The 18,358-nt window shown below is 34.4% G+C and overlaps 1 protein-coding gene across 2 annotated transcripts in view; it reads left to right on the top strand.

The window, feature by feature from the left end:
- Positions 1-1,966: 1,966 nt before the first annotated feature.
- Positions 1,967-18,358, top strand: part of LOC136040640 (sodium/mannose cotransporter SLC5A10-like) — a 141,972-nt gene continuing 125,580 nt past the window's right edge. For both annotated transcript variants that reach the window (XM_065724920.1, XM_065724921.1), the window contains exon 1: positions 1,967-2,112. In XM_065724920.1, the coding sequence (XP_065580992.1) occupies positions 2,026-2,112 (87 nt within the window). In that variant the 5' untranslated portion in view covers positions 1,967-2,025. The remainder of the gene's footprint in view (positions 2,113-18,358) is intronic.

Here is an 18,358-nt window from a genome sequence, read left to right on the forward strand (position 1 = left end):
GTCTTTGCATATAAATAGATTGTCAGGTTTACCGACTCTTGAACATGCAACATATAATGGTCCATGGGAAAACAATCTGTATTCAGATCTATACCTCATGATTCTAATGATTGCCCTTGAGCTTTGTTGATGGTGATTGCTAATCGACCATTCCCTGTCCCGGTGTCCCAGTCGTCATTTATATCCCCCTGTTTCCCCCGGTGTCCCCGTTGTAGTTGTGTCCCTGTGTCCCGGTCGTCATTTATATTCCCTGTGTCCCGGTCGTCATTTGTATCCCGGTGTCCCGGTCTGTATATACATTCGTTTTTTAGTTTTGTTTTTCTCCTTTATTTTTTTTCTTTTTTTTTCTTTTTTAGTTTATTTAGATTTTTAGATTTTTTAGTTTTTTATTAGTTTTTAGTTTTTTTTTCTTTTTAGTTTTTTTGTAGTTTTTACCTTCTTTTTAGTTTTGTTAGTTTTTTTTTACTTATGTCCTGGTCGTCATTTATACTCCCTGTGTCCCGGTGCTTTGTTGATTGCTAATCGAACATTCCTTTTGTCCTGGTCGCTTTCTCTTTGAGTGTCGTCATTTATTTTTTTCTTTTTTAGTTCTTTTAGTTTTTACCTTTTTTAGTTTTTTTTTAGTTTTTTAGATGAAAATTTTTTTTAGTTTTTTCCTTTTTTTCTTTTTAGTTTTTTATTGGTTTTTACCTTTATTTTAGCTTATTTTTCAGTTTTTTCCTTTTTTTTAGTTTTTTTTATTTTTTATTTTTTATGGTTATTTACCTTTTTTTAGTTTTTTTTTAGTTTTTTTTAGTTTTTTAGCTTTTTTACTTTTTTTATTAGTTTTTAGTTTTTTTTGTAGTTTTTGCCTTTTTTTAGTTTTTTCAGTTTTTTTTTTAGTTTTTTATTGGTTTTTACCTTTATTTTAGCTTATTTTTCAGTTTTTTCCTTTTTTTTAGTTTTTTTTTAGTTTTTAGTTTTTTTAATCTTTTACCTTTTTTTAGTTTTTTTAGTTTTTTTAGTTTTTTAGCTTTTTTATTTTTTTTATTAGTTTTTAGTTTTTTTTGTAGTTTTTGCCTTTTTTAGTTTTTTCAGTTTTTTAGCTTTTTTATTAGTTTTTAGTTTTTTTTGTAGTTTTTGCCTTTTTTTAGTTTTTTTAGTTTTTTAGCTTTTTTATTTTTTTTATTAGTTTTTAGTTTTTTTGTAGTTTTTGCCTTTTTTTAGTTTTTTCAGTTTTGACGTCACCTGATCCAGTTTTTTCAGGTGACGTCACCTGATCCACGATCCACAGATCCACAGACAACTTATTTTTATATATATAAAGATATATATATATATATATATATATATGTGAATTTAGTAAGTTTTATTTTTTGTGAATTGTTTCACTGAATATACAAAGAAAGACAATTTTCAACGAAAACACACACATACACACACAAAGATTTGCTTCATTTACTGTGAGGGTGGGGTAATCAGGTGGTGGGTGGAAACAGCAAATAAACTTCTTCTAGACTTTGTAAAATAAAAGTTGTCACCATCCCCTGTATTTCTGCAAAATACTCCCCAGAAGTGGCATAACTTCGTCAAAATCCTTGGGGAGGCAGAGTTGGAGCCAATTTTCCCAAATCAATTGAAAATGACAGTGAAAAATGTAAAATGATCCACATAGTACCATAAAGGCAAATATAAATTAAAGAAAACTGACCTGTCTCTGGATGCATGAATTATGCAGGCTTATCTTAGTTTAGACAAGATTTTTTACAGAGACTAAATTTCAGCTGGGGGAGGGCAAACTGGGGTCAAGGGTATGGAGGAGGTAGTTGCCCCCTGCCCCATAGTAAATTACGCCCCTGCCCCTCATCGACAGCCCTTATGCGCACTTGCGTCATAAAAAAATCCTTTTCTAAGTTATACAACTTAGACACTTACGTAACGGAGGCGAGTATTAGCGCGCACGCTTTGTTGATACTATTAACAATGTCTGATTTTTGACGGCTCCGAAAACTGATTCAGTCCTGAATCTGAAGGTAAAGAGAAAACATGGCCTCCGGTGGTGCTGCTTTAGGAACGTGGGATATCTTAGCTATTGTTGTATATGTTCTTCTTGTTATTGGAGTTAGCGTATATGTGAGTATGAGCACCTTTTATTTTCTCGTTGAGGAACATATAAAATACCTCTAATGACAATTGTCTACACATAATCTTTCAAATAATCGATAGTCTCCAGTGGCACGAATTTTAAGGGGGAGCGGATGAATGTGTTTTTGAAAATATAGGGGGGGGGGATTTGGTCAAATTTTAAGTCTAGGGGCTATTTGCTATAAGTAGTTGAGTTAGGTGACTAAAACTTTCCGGAGTACTTCCAGAGTCTTAATGATCTTATGGGAGGATATTTCGAAGCATCCATCTTATTTTTTAAAATCCAGGGGGAGGGGAATAATTTTAGTTTCCAATGAAACCACTATAAAAACGCGTTTTTCATAATCTAAAAACGCATTTTTTTTGGCTCTCACCAATTGTACCCCTGCCTAAATATAGCCATAGGCTGCATACGAAAAATTGATCAAATTGACATCATTTTGGCATTATGAACCAATTGCTCACGAAAGACGCGTAGAAAAAATAATACTGCATTATTTGAACTAGCTATCATAACAAAAAAGAGAAATAGTCTGCCATTCAATTTTCAATTCAACACTTCGCAACTCTAGGATTTGCTACTTAAGAAATTGTTTAGGTACTTGTGTATTATACGAGAAACACACTTGAGAACTTGTATTGCGAACATGAGACATTACCCGTTTTTCACGATGTCAATACCAGACAATTAGCTTTGGCTGTGAAAACTACAACAAAGAATTATGGAAGGGGGGCCGCCCAGAGCGTATAATATTAAATACGTAGCCTAAACTAACCAAAATACCAACTAAATGTTTAATTAAAATATAGCTACAATTTATTTTTCCACCAAGACGAAGCTAATTGTCTGGTATTGACATCGTGAAAAACGGGCAATGTCTCATGTTTGTGATACAAGTTCTCGAGTGTGTTTCTCGTATAATACATAAGCACCAGAGAACACAAACCTCCCCCCTAATACGAACCGCTCCTAGGGTTTTAGGTTCCTGGAGAAAATGAATCAGAGCGCCCCCTCCTGACTCAAATATAAGCAAAAAAGCCGAATGAAAGTAGAAAATTTGATCAAAGTGGGCAACCCCCAAGTAGCATCCCCCTACCAGCCGTGTTAATCTAGCTAGATGAACCGGTTTCTCCTCCCTTTTGAGCGGCTCTGCTCCTAATGTTTGTAGGCTTTTAGGGCCTTGGATTTCATGGAAATAAATAAATTTCAAAGTTTTAACTATAGGTAGCATCTTTGGAGGGTTTTGGAATATGCAAAACACTTTTAGCCTTTTTGTAAAGATGCGCTTCATAAAAATATTTAGTAAGACAAAGTTGTTTTAAGAAACTTCCTACTTTTTAGTTCTATTCATAAATTTGTTGCTTTTATTGCCTATTTATTCCATAAAAATAGTATTTTTTTATGCCTTGATAACTGTTTTGCTAGCAAGATTTTATTTATGTGCTATTTTGTTTTTATGTTTTTTTTTTTACACTATAGTCTTTTAAAATTTCAAAGGGAAAAATTAAAAATCACAATTCAGAGATAATTAACGGCTTTGATAGACTGTAATCTTTATTCCTTCATAAGAGTCTATTCAGTTAATTTACGCTAAATTCACCATTGTTAACATGAAACAGACACAATTTAGAAACATTAGGGAAATTTTCACAAGGCAATTTTATCAAAATAAATAATAATAAACAATATAAAAAATAAAATCTCTCAAAATAAATAACAATATTTCTTTATATAGGGATTTAGGGGAATATTCACTAAGTTCTTTATATTCAAATTTAATTAAAAATGATCTAACAAAATATTTTACTAAACCAATGTATAAAAGTATTGAACCCGTTACAAAAAGGCCTTTGAGGCAAGCTGCCAAAAAAGCAAGATCAGGTTTGAAAGCTTGCATTTAATTTTTTGTTCTGTTTCGTTTGATGATTTTATCATCTCGCATCATATATTATATATGCTTGCATTTAATTTTTTGTTCTGTTTCGTTTGATGATTTTATCATCTCGCATCATATATATATATGTATGTGTGTATATATATATATATATATATATATATATATATATATATATATATATATATATATATATATATATATATATATATGTATATGTGTATATATATATATATATATATATATATATTTTTTGTGTTTGTGCTGTAGCATTGGTGATTTCTCTTTTCATGATATATATATATATATATATATATATATATATATATATATATATATATATATATATATATATATATATATATATATATATATATATATATATATATATATATATATATATATATATATATATATATATATATATATATATATATATATATATATATATATATATATATATATATTTTTGGGTGGGGGAGGGTGAACCAAGTCCAGTAATAAAAACAAGACAAATTGTATTTGAGGGTTCCAATAAAATTTGCTCATAGGCTAAATTTGGAAAACATTAGGATATCTGAGGAGTGGTCTTCCCCCTCCCCCACGTAGATACCTGGTCAGGGGGATAGCCACCTGATATTGGTGAAACAAACCAGTGTATTTGCTGTTTTGTTACTCAATCGAAATTTGTGAGAAAACTTAAGGTGATTTTTTGCAAGATTCCTCTTTTTTAACTAGACACTACAGTATAATAACAAAAGAATAATACTGTTCAATTCCCAATTCAACGCTCTTTCAAAATAAAATAATATCGTTGCTGCAGTAGTTGTATTGTAAACTCCCTAATTCCATACTATAGCCCCTGACATATACGAAAGGTTCTGGATTTTGTTCATTTGTATTAATTTTTGTACTTATTTTTCATCAACAGATGGTTCGTAAAGTTAATTTGAAAAAAAAAGAAGAAAATGCTTGCTCATAGGGTAGGGCTATATACCTACTTAGGTACAGGGGGGGGGCTGGGACCCATGGGAGAATTTTTGGCTATCTTGATCACCAATGCACCCGGTCCCCCCTACGCATGTCCTGACTGACGATTGTTTCAAATGTTTAAGATTTTGCCTTTCAAAGTTTCATATTTTCACTTTCAATTTTCGATAAAACGTATGAATACATTTTATACGGCTATCATAACTGAAACCTGAGGAGGGAAAAATATATATATTCTTACCTAACAACCTGAAATATGGTACAAGTCACCCTCCTCCTGGACTTTTATCTCTATTTTTTTTATTATAAACTAGCTGTTGGGGTGGCATATATATATATATATATATATATATATATATATATATATATATATATATATATATATATATATATATATATATATATATATATATATATATATATATATATATATATATATATATATATATATATATATATATATATATATATATATATATATATATATATATATATATATATATATATATATATATATATATATATATATATATATATATATATATATATATATATATATATATATATATATATATATATATATATATATATATATATATATATATATATATATGTTTTTAACTACGTAAAACTTGCGAATATACAACATTCTTCGCTTTCCCATTGTCTGTGCATATAAATAGATTGTCAGGTTTACCGAATCTTGATCATGCAACATATAATGGTCCATGGGAAAACAATCCGTATTCAGATCTATACCTCATGATTCTAATGATTGCCCTTGAGCTTTGTTGATGGTGATTGCTAATCGACCATTCCCTGTGTCGCCGCGTCATTTATATATCCCCCAATTGCCCCCCGGCGTCCCCGTTGTAGTTGTGTCCCTGTGTCCCGGTCGTAATTTATATTCCCTGTGTCCCGGTCGTCATTTGTGTCCCGGTGTCCCAGTCTGTGATTTCTCTTTGAGTGTCCCGGGCGTCATTTATATTCCTTGTGTCCCGGTGTCCCGGTCGTCATTTGTGTCCCGGTGTCCCGGTCTGTATATACATTCGTTTTTGAATTGGTCTTTTTTTTAAGTTTTTAGTTTTTTTCCTTTTTTTAGTTTTTTTAGTTATGCCTCATGATTCTAATGATTGCCCTTGAGCTTTGTTGATGGTGATTGCTAATCGAACATTCCCTGTGTCCCCGTCGTCATTTATATATCCCCCTGTGCCCCCTGGCGTCCCCGTTGTAGTTGTGTCCCTGTGTCCCGGTCGTCATTTATATTCCCTGTGTCCCGGTCGTCATTTGTATCCCGGTGTCCCGGTCTGTATATACATTCGTTTTTGAAATGGTATATGATGAAATAAATTTTTGTATTTTTCCCCTTTTTTTCTTTTTAGTTTTATTTTGGTTTTTACTTTTTGTTAGTTTTTTTAGTTTTTTTTCTTATTAGTTTTTTTTCTTTTTATTTTTTTTAGTTTTGTTTTTCTCCTTTATTTTTCATTTTTTTTTATTTTTTTCTTTTTTTTTCTTTTTTAGTTTTTTTAGCTTTTTTATTTTTTTTATTAGTTTTTAGTTTTTTTTTCTTTTTAGTTTTTTTTTGTAGTTTTTACCTTTTTTTAGTTTTTTTAGTTTTTTTTTTTACTTGTGTCCTGGTCGTCATTTATACTCCCTGTGTCCCGGTCGTCATTTGTGTCCCGGTGCTTTGTTGATGGTGATTGCTAATCGAACATTCCTTGTGTCCTGGTCGCTTTCTCTTTGAGTGTCCCGGTCGTCATTATATTCCCTATGTGCCATTGTCCCGGTCGTCATTTGTGTCCCGATGTCCCGGTCTGTAATTTTGTCAGTCGAAAACATGACGTCAGTCGACACACAAACATGACGTCACCCGACAGACCCACACACATACAGACAACTTATTTATATATATATATATATATATATATATATATATATATATATATATATATATATATATATATATATTATATATATATATATATAGATTGTTATTATATATGTATTATTCTGCATTGAAGACGGTTGAGTGCCGAAATATTTGTAGTATAGATAATTATAAACAGTTGTATTTTCACTGGCTGTTATTATCCTCATTTTCTTTTCTTTGTGAATTTTCTTTTTTCGTTTTGTCATACTTAGCCAGTGTAAGAAATTATTCGGGAGAAAAGTCTCCCCCAGATCTATGAAACTGGTCTGAATGATAGTTCTCAAAAATTTGAAATCTTAAAATGCTTTTCCCTGTGTTGTGATGTTTTAATCCCCGTTCGCCAGGTAAAATAACCCTCTAATTCATACCCATAGTGTCTGACTTGGGGCGATCACTGATTATTTTTTTACAAGAGATATATGTTATATAACACACTGTCCGTGGACCCGTGGACCAAAGCGGATTTTACACTTTAACGGCTGTACTATCTGCAAAGATATCAGATTTCAATATTTCCAACTTTAACTTCTAGTCTTGATAGAAATGTAAATATCATTCCTGAAAACAGGAGGAGAGGGGGGGGGGGGGGGGGTGAGTGAGGAATTCCCCCCCTCTGAGAATGGTCTAAATGACCACTCTATTAAATTACATAACTTTAGGTTTAGATTCTGTTTATGCTCTTTTACCTATGCACTTACTCCCCCCAAAGACTTCTAATCCATCCTCTTAGGGTCAGACTCGTATGTACCTATGACGATTGTTGATTTCTTTTTTTATAATCAAAACACGGATTTGCTATTATGCGGCGTCATGGTTTTTCTAACTTACGCGTGAATAAATAAATTGATTATCCATTTTGTTTGGTTGAGAGGATCCTCATTAAAGCTTCGATTTTAATTCATATCACGTATATCTTTATGTGCTTGAATGCCACTGAAACTGGTTGAGAAATATATTTTATACAAACTTTGAATCTACCACGATAATGCTTAAATTCATCCCTTCTCCTCTGTGGTACAAATTGTGGCGAGGGAGACAGGTGGAGCATTTGTGAATGGTCGTTTCGAAATTTCTGGAAGGCTATATCATCTCCATGGCATACCCTTGTCATTTTTTTTTATTCTCCGCCAATGTCTTACGAAAGTCTAATCCTTTCTCTGTTTTTGAATTGTGAAAATGTCATACGCAAATTTCTAGATTTTAATCAAAAAGAGAAATAGAGATTAGTTTCCTATAATTTACATTGTAAAAAGGTGGATTGATTTAATTGGTTTACTTGTCATACGAAACTACGATACGATATGATAATTATAACTCTTTATATTATACATCTACTGCACTGGTGGAGAAAACATATGTTTTTGTTGGCGTGGAATAGTAAAAATTAACCGTTTTTCAAACACACCAAAAAATAACATAAACAAAAAAGAAGAAAATGTACCACAAAAAAAGAACAATCTTCTTCACAATATCCCCTCAAAAAAAGAAAAAAAACTCCCAACAACCCTACTCCCTCAGTACCACCCATCCACCCACTCCTCCTTACCACCCCCAGCCGATCATACCTCCCTACCATATCCTATCTCCTCACAAATAAATACAAATCCAACCATTATTTATTATATATTATATATATTATTTATTATACATTAGTTATTTATTATTATTATATATACGATACTTTATTAATAAACACAATAATAACTCTTTACATTACACATCTACTGTACTGATGGAAAAACATACATTTTTGTTGCCGTGCAGTAGTAAAAATTAACCATTTTCTAAACACACCAAAAAATAAAGTAATAAATAGCTAACAAAAAAAGAAAAACATACCGCAAAAAAAGATCAGTCTCCTTCACAATATTCCCTAAAAAAAATCCTAACAATCCTACTCACTTAGTACCCACCATCCACCCACTACTCCTTACCACCCCCAACCAACCAGACCTCCCTACCACCTCCTGTCTCCTCACAAATAAATACAAATTCAACCATTCTTTATTAAATAATCTTTGAACTTTCTCTTAAACTCTAGAAGATGTTCAGTCGCTCTGATGCTCACTGGTAGAAAATTCCAGACTGCAGTTCCAAGAAACTGTAATCGAAGTCCTGATCTTGTGCTACTCTTAAGCTCAGTCACTAATTTATCACTATTCCTCGTATCATATTCATGAATATCACTGTTAGCACGGTAATTGTCACGAAAAACACCTGGGACTAAATTATGCACGCACTGGAAAACGAAAACTGCTACTTGATAATCCTGTAGTTGGCCCATATTCAAAAAATTCAAAGACTTAAGGTGGATCTCCGAGGTTTGAAGCAAATTCTATTTCCTATAGCATTGAATACGCAACGAGATTTTCTCCTTTCTCATTGGCTTAATTGCTCTCTTGAGGGTTGTACCAGAATATTTAAATACTGTTAAATATTACGACCGGATTTAAAGGGAATTTAAATTTGTTTTCACGTGTCTAATTGGTAACAGCAGACCATTGAAATTTGGTTGGTTACAAGTCAGATAACAGTTTAGCATTTGAATTTTCACAATGGGCAGAAAAAAAAATAAGAACAAATAAAGGATGGGAAAACCTGAGACATTGATAAGTTCTATTCCAACGTTATTGTAGATTATATTACTTTTATTCATGTACAAGTTACATTTTCAAACAGTTCGTGGTAACGAACTGTAGTAAGGAGCGAAGGGGCTCAATAGTAACCAAAACTCTAAAAAACGAAGTTTTGATACAAATAGTTACATCAAAAGAATAGCATTTTAATCCTGATTTTAAATATATAAGTTTCATCAAGTTTAGTCTTACCGGTCAAAAGTTACGAGCCTGAGAAAATGTGCCTTATTTTAGAAAATAGGCGGAAATGCCCTCTAAAAGTCACATAATCTTAACAAAATCACACCATCAGATTAAGCGTATCCGAGAATCCTACTGTAGAAGTTTCAAGCCCCTATCATAAAAAAGGTGGAATTTTGTATTTTTGCCAGAAGACAGATAACGGGTGCGTATTTTTTGTTTTTTCTTTGTTGTTTTTTTTCCTCAGGGGTGATTGTATCGACCTAGTTGTCCTAAAATGTCGCAAGAGGGTTCATTCTAACGTAAATTAAAAGTTCTAGTGTCCTTTTTAAGTGACCGAAAAACTGGAGGGCACCGAGGCCCCCTCCAACGCACATTTTTCTCCAAGGTCAACGGATCAAAATTTTGAGATAACCATTCTGTTTAACTCAGTCAAAAACCTAATAAATATGTCTTTGGGGATGACTAAATCCACCTCAGTTCCCCGGGGAGGGGCGGCAACTTATAAACTTAGACCATTGTTTACACATAGTAGTTGTTAATTATGAAGTGTACAGACGTTTTCAGGGGGACTTTTTGTGTTGGGGTTAGGGTGGGTCGGGGGGGGGGCAGGTTACGTGGGAGGATCTTTCCATGGAGGAATTTTTCGTGAGGGAAGAGAATTTCCATGAAGGGGTCGCAGGATTTTCTAGCATCATTTATAAAAGACAATGAGAAAATATTTTTTTTTCAACTGGAAGTAATGATCAACATTAAAACTTAAAACGACCATAAAATATTACTTAACCGACATTCTTGTTGAAGGTTTTCGCCAAAGTGAAGCCATGCATTGCCTTCAGTATTTACAATACATCGGAGACGGCGATTCTAGTGTTTTTTACAAGCTAAGACAAAGTGTTTCATACGGGTCATGTATCCAAAAAGAAGAATGTGCCAATCACGTGACCAAGAACTATACAAAATACCTCCATAATGTTGTGAAGACAAAAAAAAAGGGATGCACAGCAAATTTCTTTCAAATGACATAATTCTAAAGCTAACCAAAAATCTACGAGGTGCAATAAAAAAGAACTCGGCTGATGGTGGGTCTGCCGAAAATCTAAGACAACTCTTACGAAGAGGCCCAGAGCATGTGTTTGGTAATCATAAACAGTGTGATTCTGGCTGTGCCAAAAAGAATGGGGTCTTAGAAACTGTGGAGAACCGCTATAATAACCTTCCGAAAACTATTTTGGAGGATGTAAAAGCTGGCGTGGAAAATATTTGTAAAAAAGTGGACTTATTAAGAAACGATGCAACGACCAATCTTGCCGAGAATTATATGTCTGTTGCAGTGAAATTCGTCGGCGGAAAACAAATAAGCCGCTCGAAACGTTGGTCATACCATGCTAGGATAAGTGGAGCAAGCCTGTCCTACTCCTTGGGCCCGAAATGGCAATCTTCTACATGGAAAAAAACATTTGGCTACAGTCCTTGCAAAATAACAAAAGAATACACGGTGAAAACTTCTAATCTTCGGAAACGGACAAAAACAAATAAGAAAAGATATTACGCAACCATGGGTGGGAGATTTCTGGCCAAAAAGAAAGAGAATCAGAGTTTGCCTAAAGGCGATCAAAATTACGGACCAAATTGCAACAAGCCTGATATGAATCCAGAGGAATTTGAAATCGCAAAGGCTGATTATGTTGCAAAAATATGAATCTGGATGGAGCCAAACTGCAGGAGATCTACGTAAACACAAAGGGGCAAAATGATAACTGGATATTTGAGAGGAGCAAAAGGATTACTGCCACCTATTTTCATAGAATAGCTTCTCGAAAAAAAAAATACTCCAACCGCACCCATAGTCAAGAATATCTGAATTAATTCTAATTTCAAATCTATTCCAATGCTTAGGGGAATTCTACTGGAGGCTATTGCACTGACGGCGTACGAGCAGAGAAAGGGAGTATCATTAATAAAAGGAGATCAAATGGGACTACTCATTCATCCAAATATCCAGTTTCTTGGAGCTTCTCTTGATGGTCGCTTAGAAAACGGCACACCAGTTGAAGTGAAGACTGTCCATAATATTCCCAGAGGAATGACCATAAGGGAAGTGGCATCCCAAAAAGGATTGGTAAAGAACTTTTTCCTATGGTGACACAATTCAAAATTGGAGTTAAAGAAAAATCACAAATACTATGCTCAAATTCAAGGTCAGCTAGAAATCACCAATCAAGAAGAATGTCACTTGGTGGTATATCACCATGAGCATGATGTGGAAATTTTAACTATTCCGAGATCAAAAGAGTATTTTTTGTTTATATTACCAAAGCTTCAGGAGTTTTGGAGCGATTGTTTACTTACGGAGATAATAGACTCGCGATTGGTTAGGAACATGCCACTTAGAGAGCCTGCCTTAGTCCGGGCTGCAGCAAATCGCGGAATGAAACGGACTTTGGAGCCAGAAGACAGTGGATGTGAGAAAATTACTTGGTCCGACACTGAAAGTGAATATTGAAAGTGGATTTTTCATTGACATGTGAAGAGCATTGACATGCGAATAGTATAGAGATTGTTTAGGGGTCATAATGTATTAGTAGCAGTATTATTAACCTTAACCTATTAGGGTTGTTTGAATAGTAGACTATTATAGGTTAACTATTAGTGTTGGTGAATAGCATATAAATATTAGTAAGTAAATTCTATTTGAGAAATTTCAGCATTCTGTCGAAGTCCAAACCATGTTGATAAATAAACTCTAATTACGTTGAGATTTAGTTGCTACTTTAGGCACTTCCAGGTAAGCTAGGACAGCTAAATTTGGCAGGCGTATCAGGGGGCGGACCAGATTAAATTGGAAATAGTCATTTTTCCGATCTGACCATCTGGAGGGGGTGGGGGCCGGTTAATTCTGAAAAATAATATTTTTTCGGGGGCCTGTAATATTTCAGAAAAATTTCGGTTAATAGAAAAATGAAATATTTTTAACTTACGAACGGGTGACGGGATCTTAACGAAATTTGATGTTTGGAAAAATGTTGCGTCTCAGAGCTCTTATTTCAAATCCCAACTGGATCCGGTGAAATTGGGGGAATTGAGGGGGGAACCTAAAATCTTGGAAAACGCTTAGAGTCGAGGGATCAGGATGAAACCTGATGGGAAAAGTAAGCACAAGTCCTAGATACGCGATTGACCTAACTAGAACGGATCCGCTCTCTTTGGGGGAGTTGGGGGGGGGGGTTAATTCTGAAAAATAGAAAAAATGAGGCATTTTTAACTTAGGAAAGAGTCATCAGACCCCAGTGAAATTTGATGTTTGGAAGGATATCGTGTCTCAAAGCTCTTATTTTAAATTCCGACCGGATCCGGTGACATTGGGGAAGAGATGGGAGGGGGAGCCTAAAATCATGGAAAACGCTTAGAGTGGAGGGATCGGGATGAAACCTGGTGGTAAAAATAATCGTAAGTCCTAGATATGAGATTGACATAACTGGAACGGATCTGCTGTCTTCGGGGGAGTTGGGAGGAGGATTGTTAATTCTGAAAAATTAAAAAAATAAGGTATTTTCGAGTGACGAAGGAGAGATTGGATCTTATAGAAATTTGATATTTGGAAGGCTATCACGTCTCAGAGCTCTTATTTTAAATCCCGACCGGATCCGGTGAAGAGGAAGTTGGGGGGGGGGGGCTAAAATCTTGGAAAATGCTTAGAGTACAGGGGTCGGGATGAAACTTGGTGGTGAAACCAAGTACAAGTCCTAGAAACGGGATTGACATGACTGGAACAGATCTGTTCTCTTTGGGGGATTGGGGGAGGGAGGGTTAATTCTAAAAAATAGAAAAAATTAGGTATTTTAACTTATGAAAGAGTGATCGTACCTTTATGAAATTTCATATTTAGAAGGACCTCGAAACTCAGATCTCTCATTTTAAATCCCTACCAGATTCAGTGTCATTAGGGGGGGGGGGGGGGCGGCATTACTGGTACGGATCCGTTCTCTTTGAGGGAGCTAGAAGTTGTTAATTTGGAAAAATTAGAAAAATTGAGGTGTTTTTAACTTAAGAATGGGTGACCAGACCTTAATAAAATTTTATAATTAGAAGAAAATCAGGTTTCAGAGCTCTTCTTTCAAATCCCGACCAGATCTTTTGACCTTGGGGGGGAATTGGAGGGGGAACTGGAAATCTTGGAAAACGCTTATAAACGGCGTAGATACGTAATTGCCGTAACTGGACTGGATCCGTTTTCTTTGGGGGAGTTAGGTGGTGTGGTTCAGTGCTTTGGTGAGTTTAGTGCTTCTGGACGTGCTAGGACGATAAAAATTAGATTTAAAAAAATAATGTTCGTATATTTTATAGCCCTACAATCGGGGTTTACTTTTAAGAGCCAATAATGTCTAAAATAATGTAGTTTAAAGAATAACGTTCTTTTTAAAAATAATATTCATACATTTTATAGGCCTACAATCGATGTTTCTTTACTTTTAAAGACCAATAATGTTTAAAATAATGTGTTTTTAAGAATAATGTTCTTTTTAAAAATAATGTTCATACATTTTATAGGCCTACAATCAGTGTTTCTTTACTTTTAAAGGCCAATAATGTTTAAAATAATGTGTTTTTAAGAATAATGTTCTTTTTTAAAAATAATGTTCATACATTTTATAGGTCTACAATCGGTGTTTCTTTACTTTTAAAGGCCAATAATGTTTAAAATGATGTGTTTTTAAGAATAATATTCTTTTTAAAAATAATGTTCATACATTTTATAGGCCTACAATCGGAGTTTCTTTACTTGTAAAGCCAAACTGTTATCTGCTTTGTAACCTAACAAATTCCAATTCGTATGGTGTTAAAATGATATTGCCTCAAGGTGTTGTTGCCAATTATACATGTTTTCAACTTCCTTTTAAATCTGGTCTTAATGCTAAGGAGATGTCAACATTCTTAATGATATTCTGGCAAACCCCTCAAGGAGTGCTTAAGCCAATGAGAAAGGAGGAAATGTTGAATACTAAGAATTATTGCTAAAAATCCTCTGTTATAACTACAAACTTAACAATCTTTGAGAGTATTTGTCGGTATAAGATCTACAAAACGACACAAAAATCAAGGCTATATGATTAGTACAACCCTTTTAAACAGTAAAGGAAGAATATCTTAAATGACAAATTTTAAAGGAAACTGATGATAATAAAAAAAAAAATTCACGGCCAAAATTTTTTAAATCTTGTGGCAAATGGAGAGGCTACTTTACAATTCTCTACGTCTCCTAAAAGTAATTTTATTGCTACTTTTAAAAATTAGAGGTGTCCCCACTAATTAATTTTTTATGAAGCTCTAAAGAAAAAAAATGCAAATTTGTTCGGCCTATTCATGTCAAAGCTTTCAATGAAGCCACAGTAATTTTTTCATCAAAGAATCTGCTCGTGTCTGTTGTTAATACGCATTTCACTGCTATAGGAAAATAGCATTGGCTTCAAACCTCGGAGATCCACCTTAAAACAAGCACTTGTGTTATTCACATCCTTGACATACTTGCCTATGATCCTCACGGCATTGTTCTGAAGAATCTGCACTCTTTTGAAATTACTATAAAGATTGCTGCTCTAAATCAGACAGCCATATGAAATATATGGGTAAACAATTGAGTGATAAATCATTAGAAAAATCCCTTTTGGCAAGAAATGCTTCAGTCTACGAAGCATTCCAACTCCTAGGACAATTTTTGAATCACTGTGATGCATCCATGAAAGGTTTGAATCAATGAAAAATCCTAAGTATCGCACTATATAGACTTGTTGAATAGGCTTTCCAGATAAAATAACTAGATCTCTAGTATCAACTGGCATGCCTACTCTGCAGAAAGTCATTAGAAATGACTTTTTCACGTTGACACACAGCAAACGTAGACTGAAATACTTCAGTCTACGAAGCATTCCAACTCCTAGGGCAATTTTTGAATCACTGTGATGCATCCATGAAAGGTTTGAATCAATGAAAAATTCTAAGTATCGCACTGTATAGACTTGTTGAATAGGCTTTCCAGATAAAATAACTGGATCTCTAGTATCAACTGGCATGCCTACTCTGCAGAAAGTCATTAGAAATGACTTTTTCACGTTGACACACAGCAAACGTAGACTGAAATACTTCAGTCTACGAAGCATTCCAACTCCTAGGGCAATTTTTGAATCACTGTGATGCATCCATGAAAGGTTTGAATCAATGAAAAATCCTAAGTATCGCACTGTATAGACTTGTTGAATAGGCTTTCCAGATAAAATAACTGGATCTCTAGTATCAACTGGCATGCCTACTCCGCAGAAAGTCATTAGAAATGACTTTTTCACGTTGACACACAGCAAACGTAGACTGAAATACTTCAGTCTACGAAGCATTCCAACTCCTAGGGCAATTTTTGAATCACTGTGATGCATCCATGAAAGGTTTGAATCAATGAAAAATTCTAAGTATCGCACTGTATAGACTTGTTGAATAGGCTTTCCAGATAAAATAACTGGATCTCTAGTATCAACTGGCATGCCTACTCTGCAGAAAGTCATTAGAAATGACTTTTTCACGTTGACACACAGCAAACGTAGACTGAAATACTTCAGTCTACGAAGCATTCCAACTCCTAGGGCAATTTTTGAATCACTGTGATGCATCCATGAAAGGTTTGAATCAATGAAAAATTCTAAGTATCGCACTGTATAGACTTGTTGAATAGGCTTTCCAGATAAAATAACTGGATCTCTAGTATCAACTGGCATGCCTACTCTGCAGAAAGTCATTAGAAATGACTTTTTCACGTTGACACACAGCAAACGTAGACTGAAATACTTCAGTCTACGAAGCATTCCAACTCCTAGGGCAATTTTTGAATCACTGTGATGCATCCATGAAAGGTTTGAATCAATGAAAAATCCTAAGTATCGCACTGTATAGACTTGTTGAATAGGCTTTCCAGATAAAATAACTGGATCTCTAGTATCAACTGGCATGCCTACTCTGCAGAAAGTCATTAGAAATGACTTTTTCACGTTGACACACAGCAAACGTAGACTGAAATACTTCAGTCTACGAAGCATTCCAACTCCTAGGGCAATTTTTGAATCACTGTGATGCATCCATGAAAGGTTTGAATCAATGAAAAATTCTAAGTATCGCACTGTATAGACTTGTTGAATAGGCTTTCCAGATAAAATAACTGGATCTCTAGTATCAACTGGCATGCCTACTCTGCAGAAAGTCATTAGAAATGACTTTTTCACGTTGACACACAGCAAACGTAGACTGAAATACTTCAGTCTACGAAGCATTTCAACTCCTAGGGCAATTTTTGAATCACTGTGATGCATCCATGAAAGGTTTGAATCAATGAAAAATTCTAAGTATCGCACTGTATAGACTTGTTGAATAGGCTTTCCAGATAAAATAACTGGATCTCTAGTATCAACTGGCATGCCTACTCTGCAGAAAGTCATTAGAAATGACTTTTTCACGTTGACACACAGCAAACGTAGACTGAAATACTTCAGTCTACGAAGCATTCCAACTCCTAGGGCAATTTTTGAATCACTGTGATGCATCCATGAAAGGTTTGAATCAATGAAAAATTCTAAGTATCGCACTGTATAGACTTGTTGAATAGGCTTTCCAGATAAAATAACTGGATCTCTAGTATCAACTGGCATGCCTACTCTGCAGAAAGTCATTAGAAATGACTTTTTCACGTTGACACACAGCAAACGTAGACTGAAATACTTCAGTCTACGAAGCATTCCAACTCCTAGGGCAATTTTTGAATCACTGTGATGCATCCATGAAAGGTTTGAATCAATGAAAAATCCTAAGTATCGCACTGTATAGACTTGTTGAATAGGCTTTCCAGATAAAATAACTGGATCTCTAGTATCAACTGGCATGCCTACTCTGCAGAAAGTCATTAGAAATGACTTTTTCACGTTGACACACAGCAAACGTAGACTGAAATACTTCAGTCTACGAAGCATTCCAACTCCTAGGGCAATTTTTGAATCACTGTGATGCATCCATGAAAGGTTTGAATCAATGAAAAATTCTAAGTATCGCACTGTATAGACTTGTTGAATAGGCTTTCCAGATAAAATAACTGGATCTCTAGTATCAACTGGCATGCCTACTCTGCAGAAAGTCATTAGAAATGACTTTTTCACGTTGACACACAGCAAACGTAGACTGAAATACTTCAGTCTACGAAGCATTCCAACTCCTAGGGCAATTTTTGAATCACTGTGATGCATCCATGAAAGGTTTGAATCAATGAAAAATCCTAAGTATCGCACTGTATAGACTTGTTGAATAGGCTTTCCAGATAAAATAACTGGATCTCTAGTATCAACTGGCATGCCTACTCTGCAGAAAGTCATTAGAAATGACTTTTTCACGTTGACACACAGCAAACGTAGACTGAAATACTTCAGTCTACGAAGCATTCCAACTCCTAGGGCAATTTTTGAATCACTGTGATGCATCCATGAAAGGTTTGAATCAATGAAAAATTCTAAGTATCGCACTGTATAGACTTGTTGAATAGGCTTTCCAGATAAAATAACTGGATCTCTAGTATC

Source organism: Artemia franciscana, chromosome 21, assembly GCF_032884065.1.
Source record: "Artemia franciscana chromosome 21, ASM3288406v1, whole genome shotgun sequence".
NCBI lineage: Eukaryota > Metazoa > Arthropoda > Branchiopoda > Anostraca > Artemiidae > Artemia > Artemia franciscana.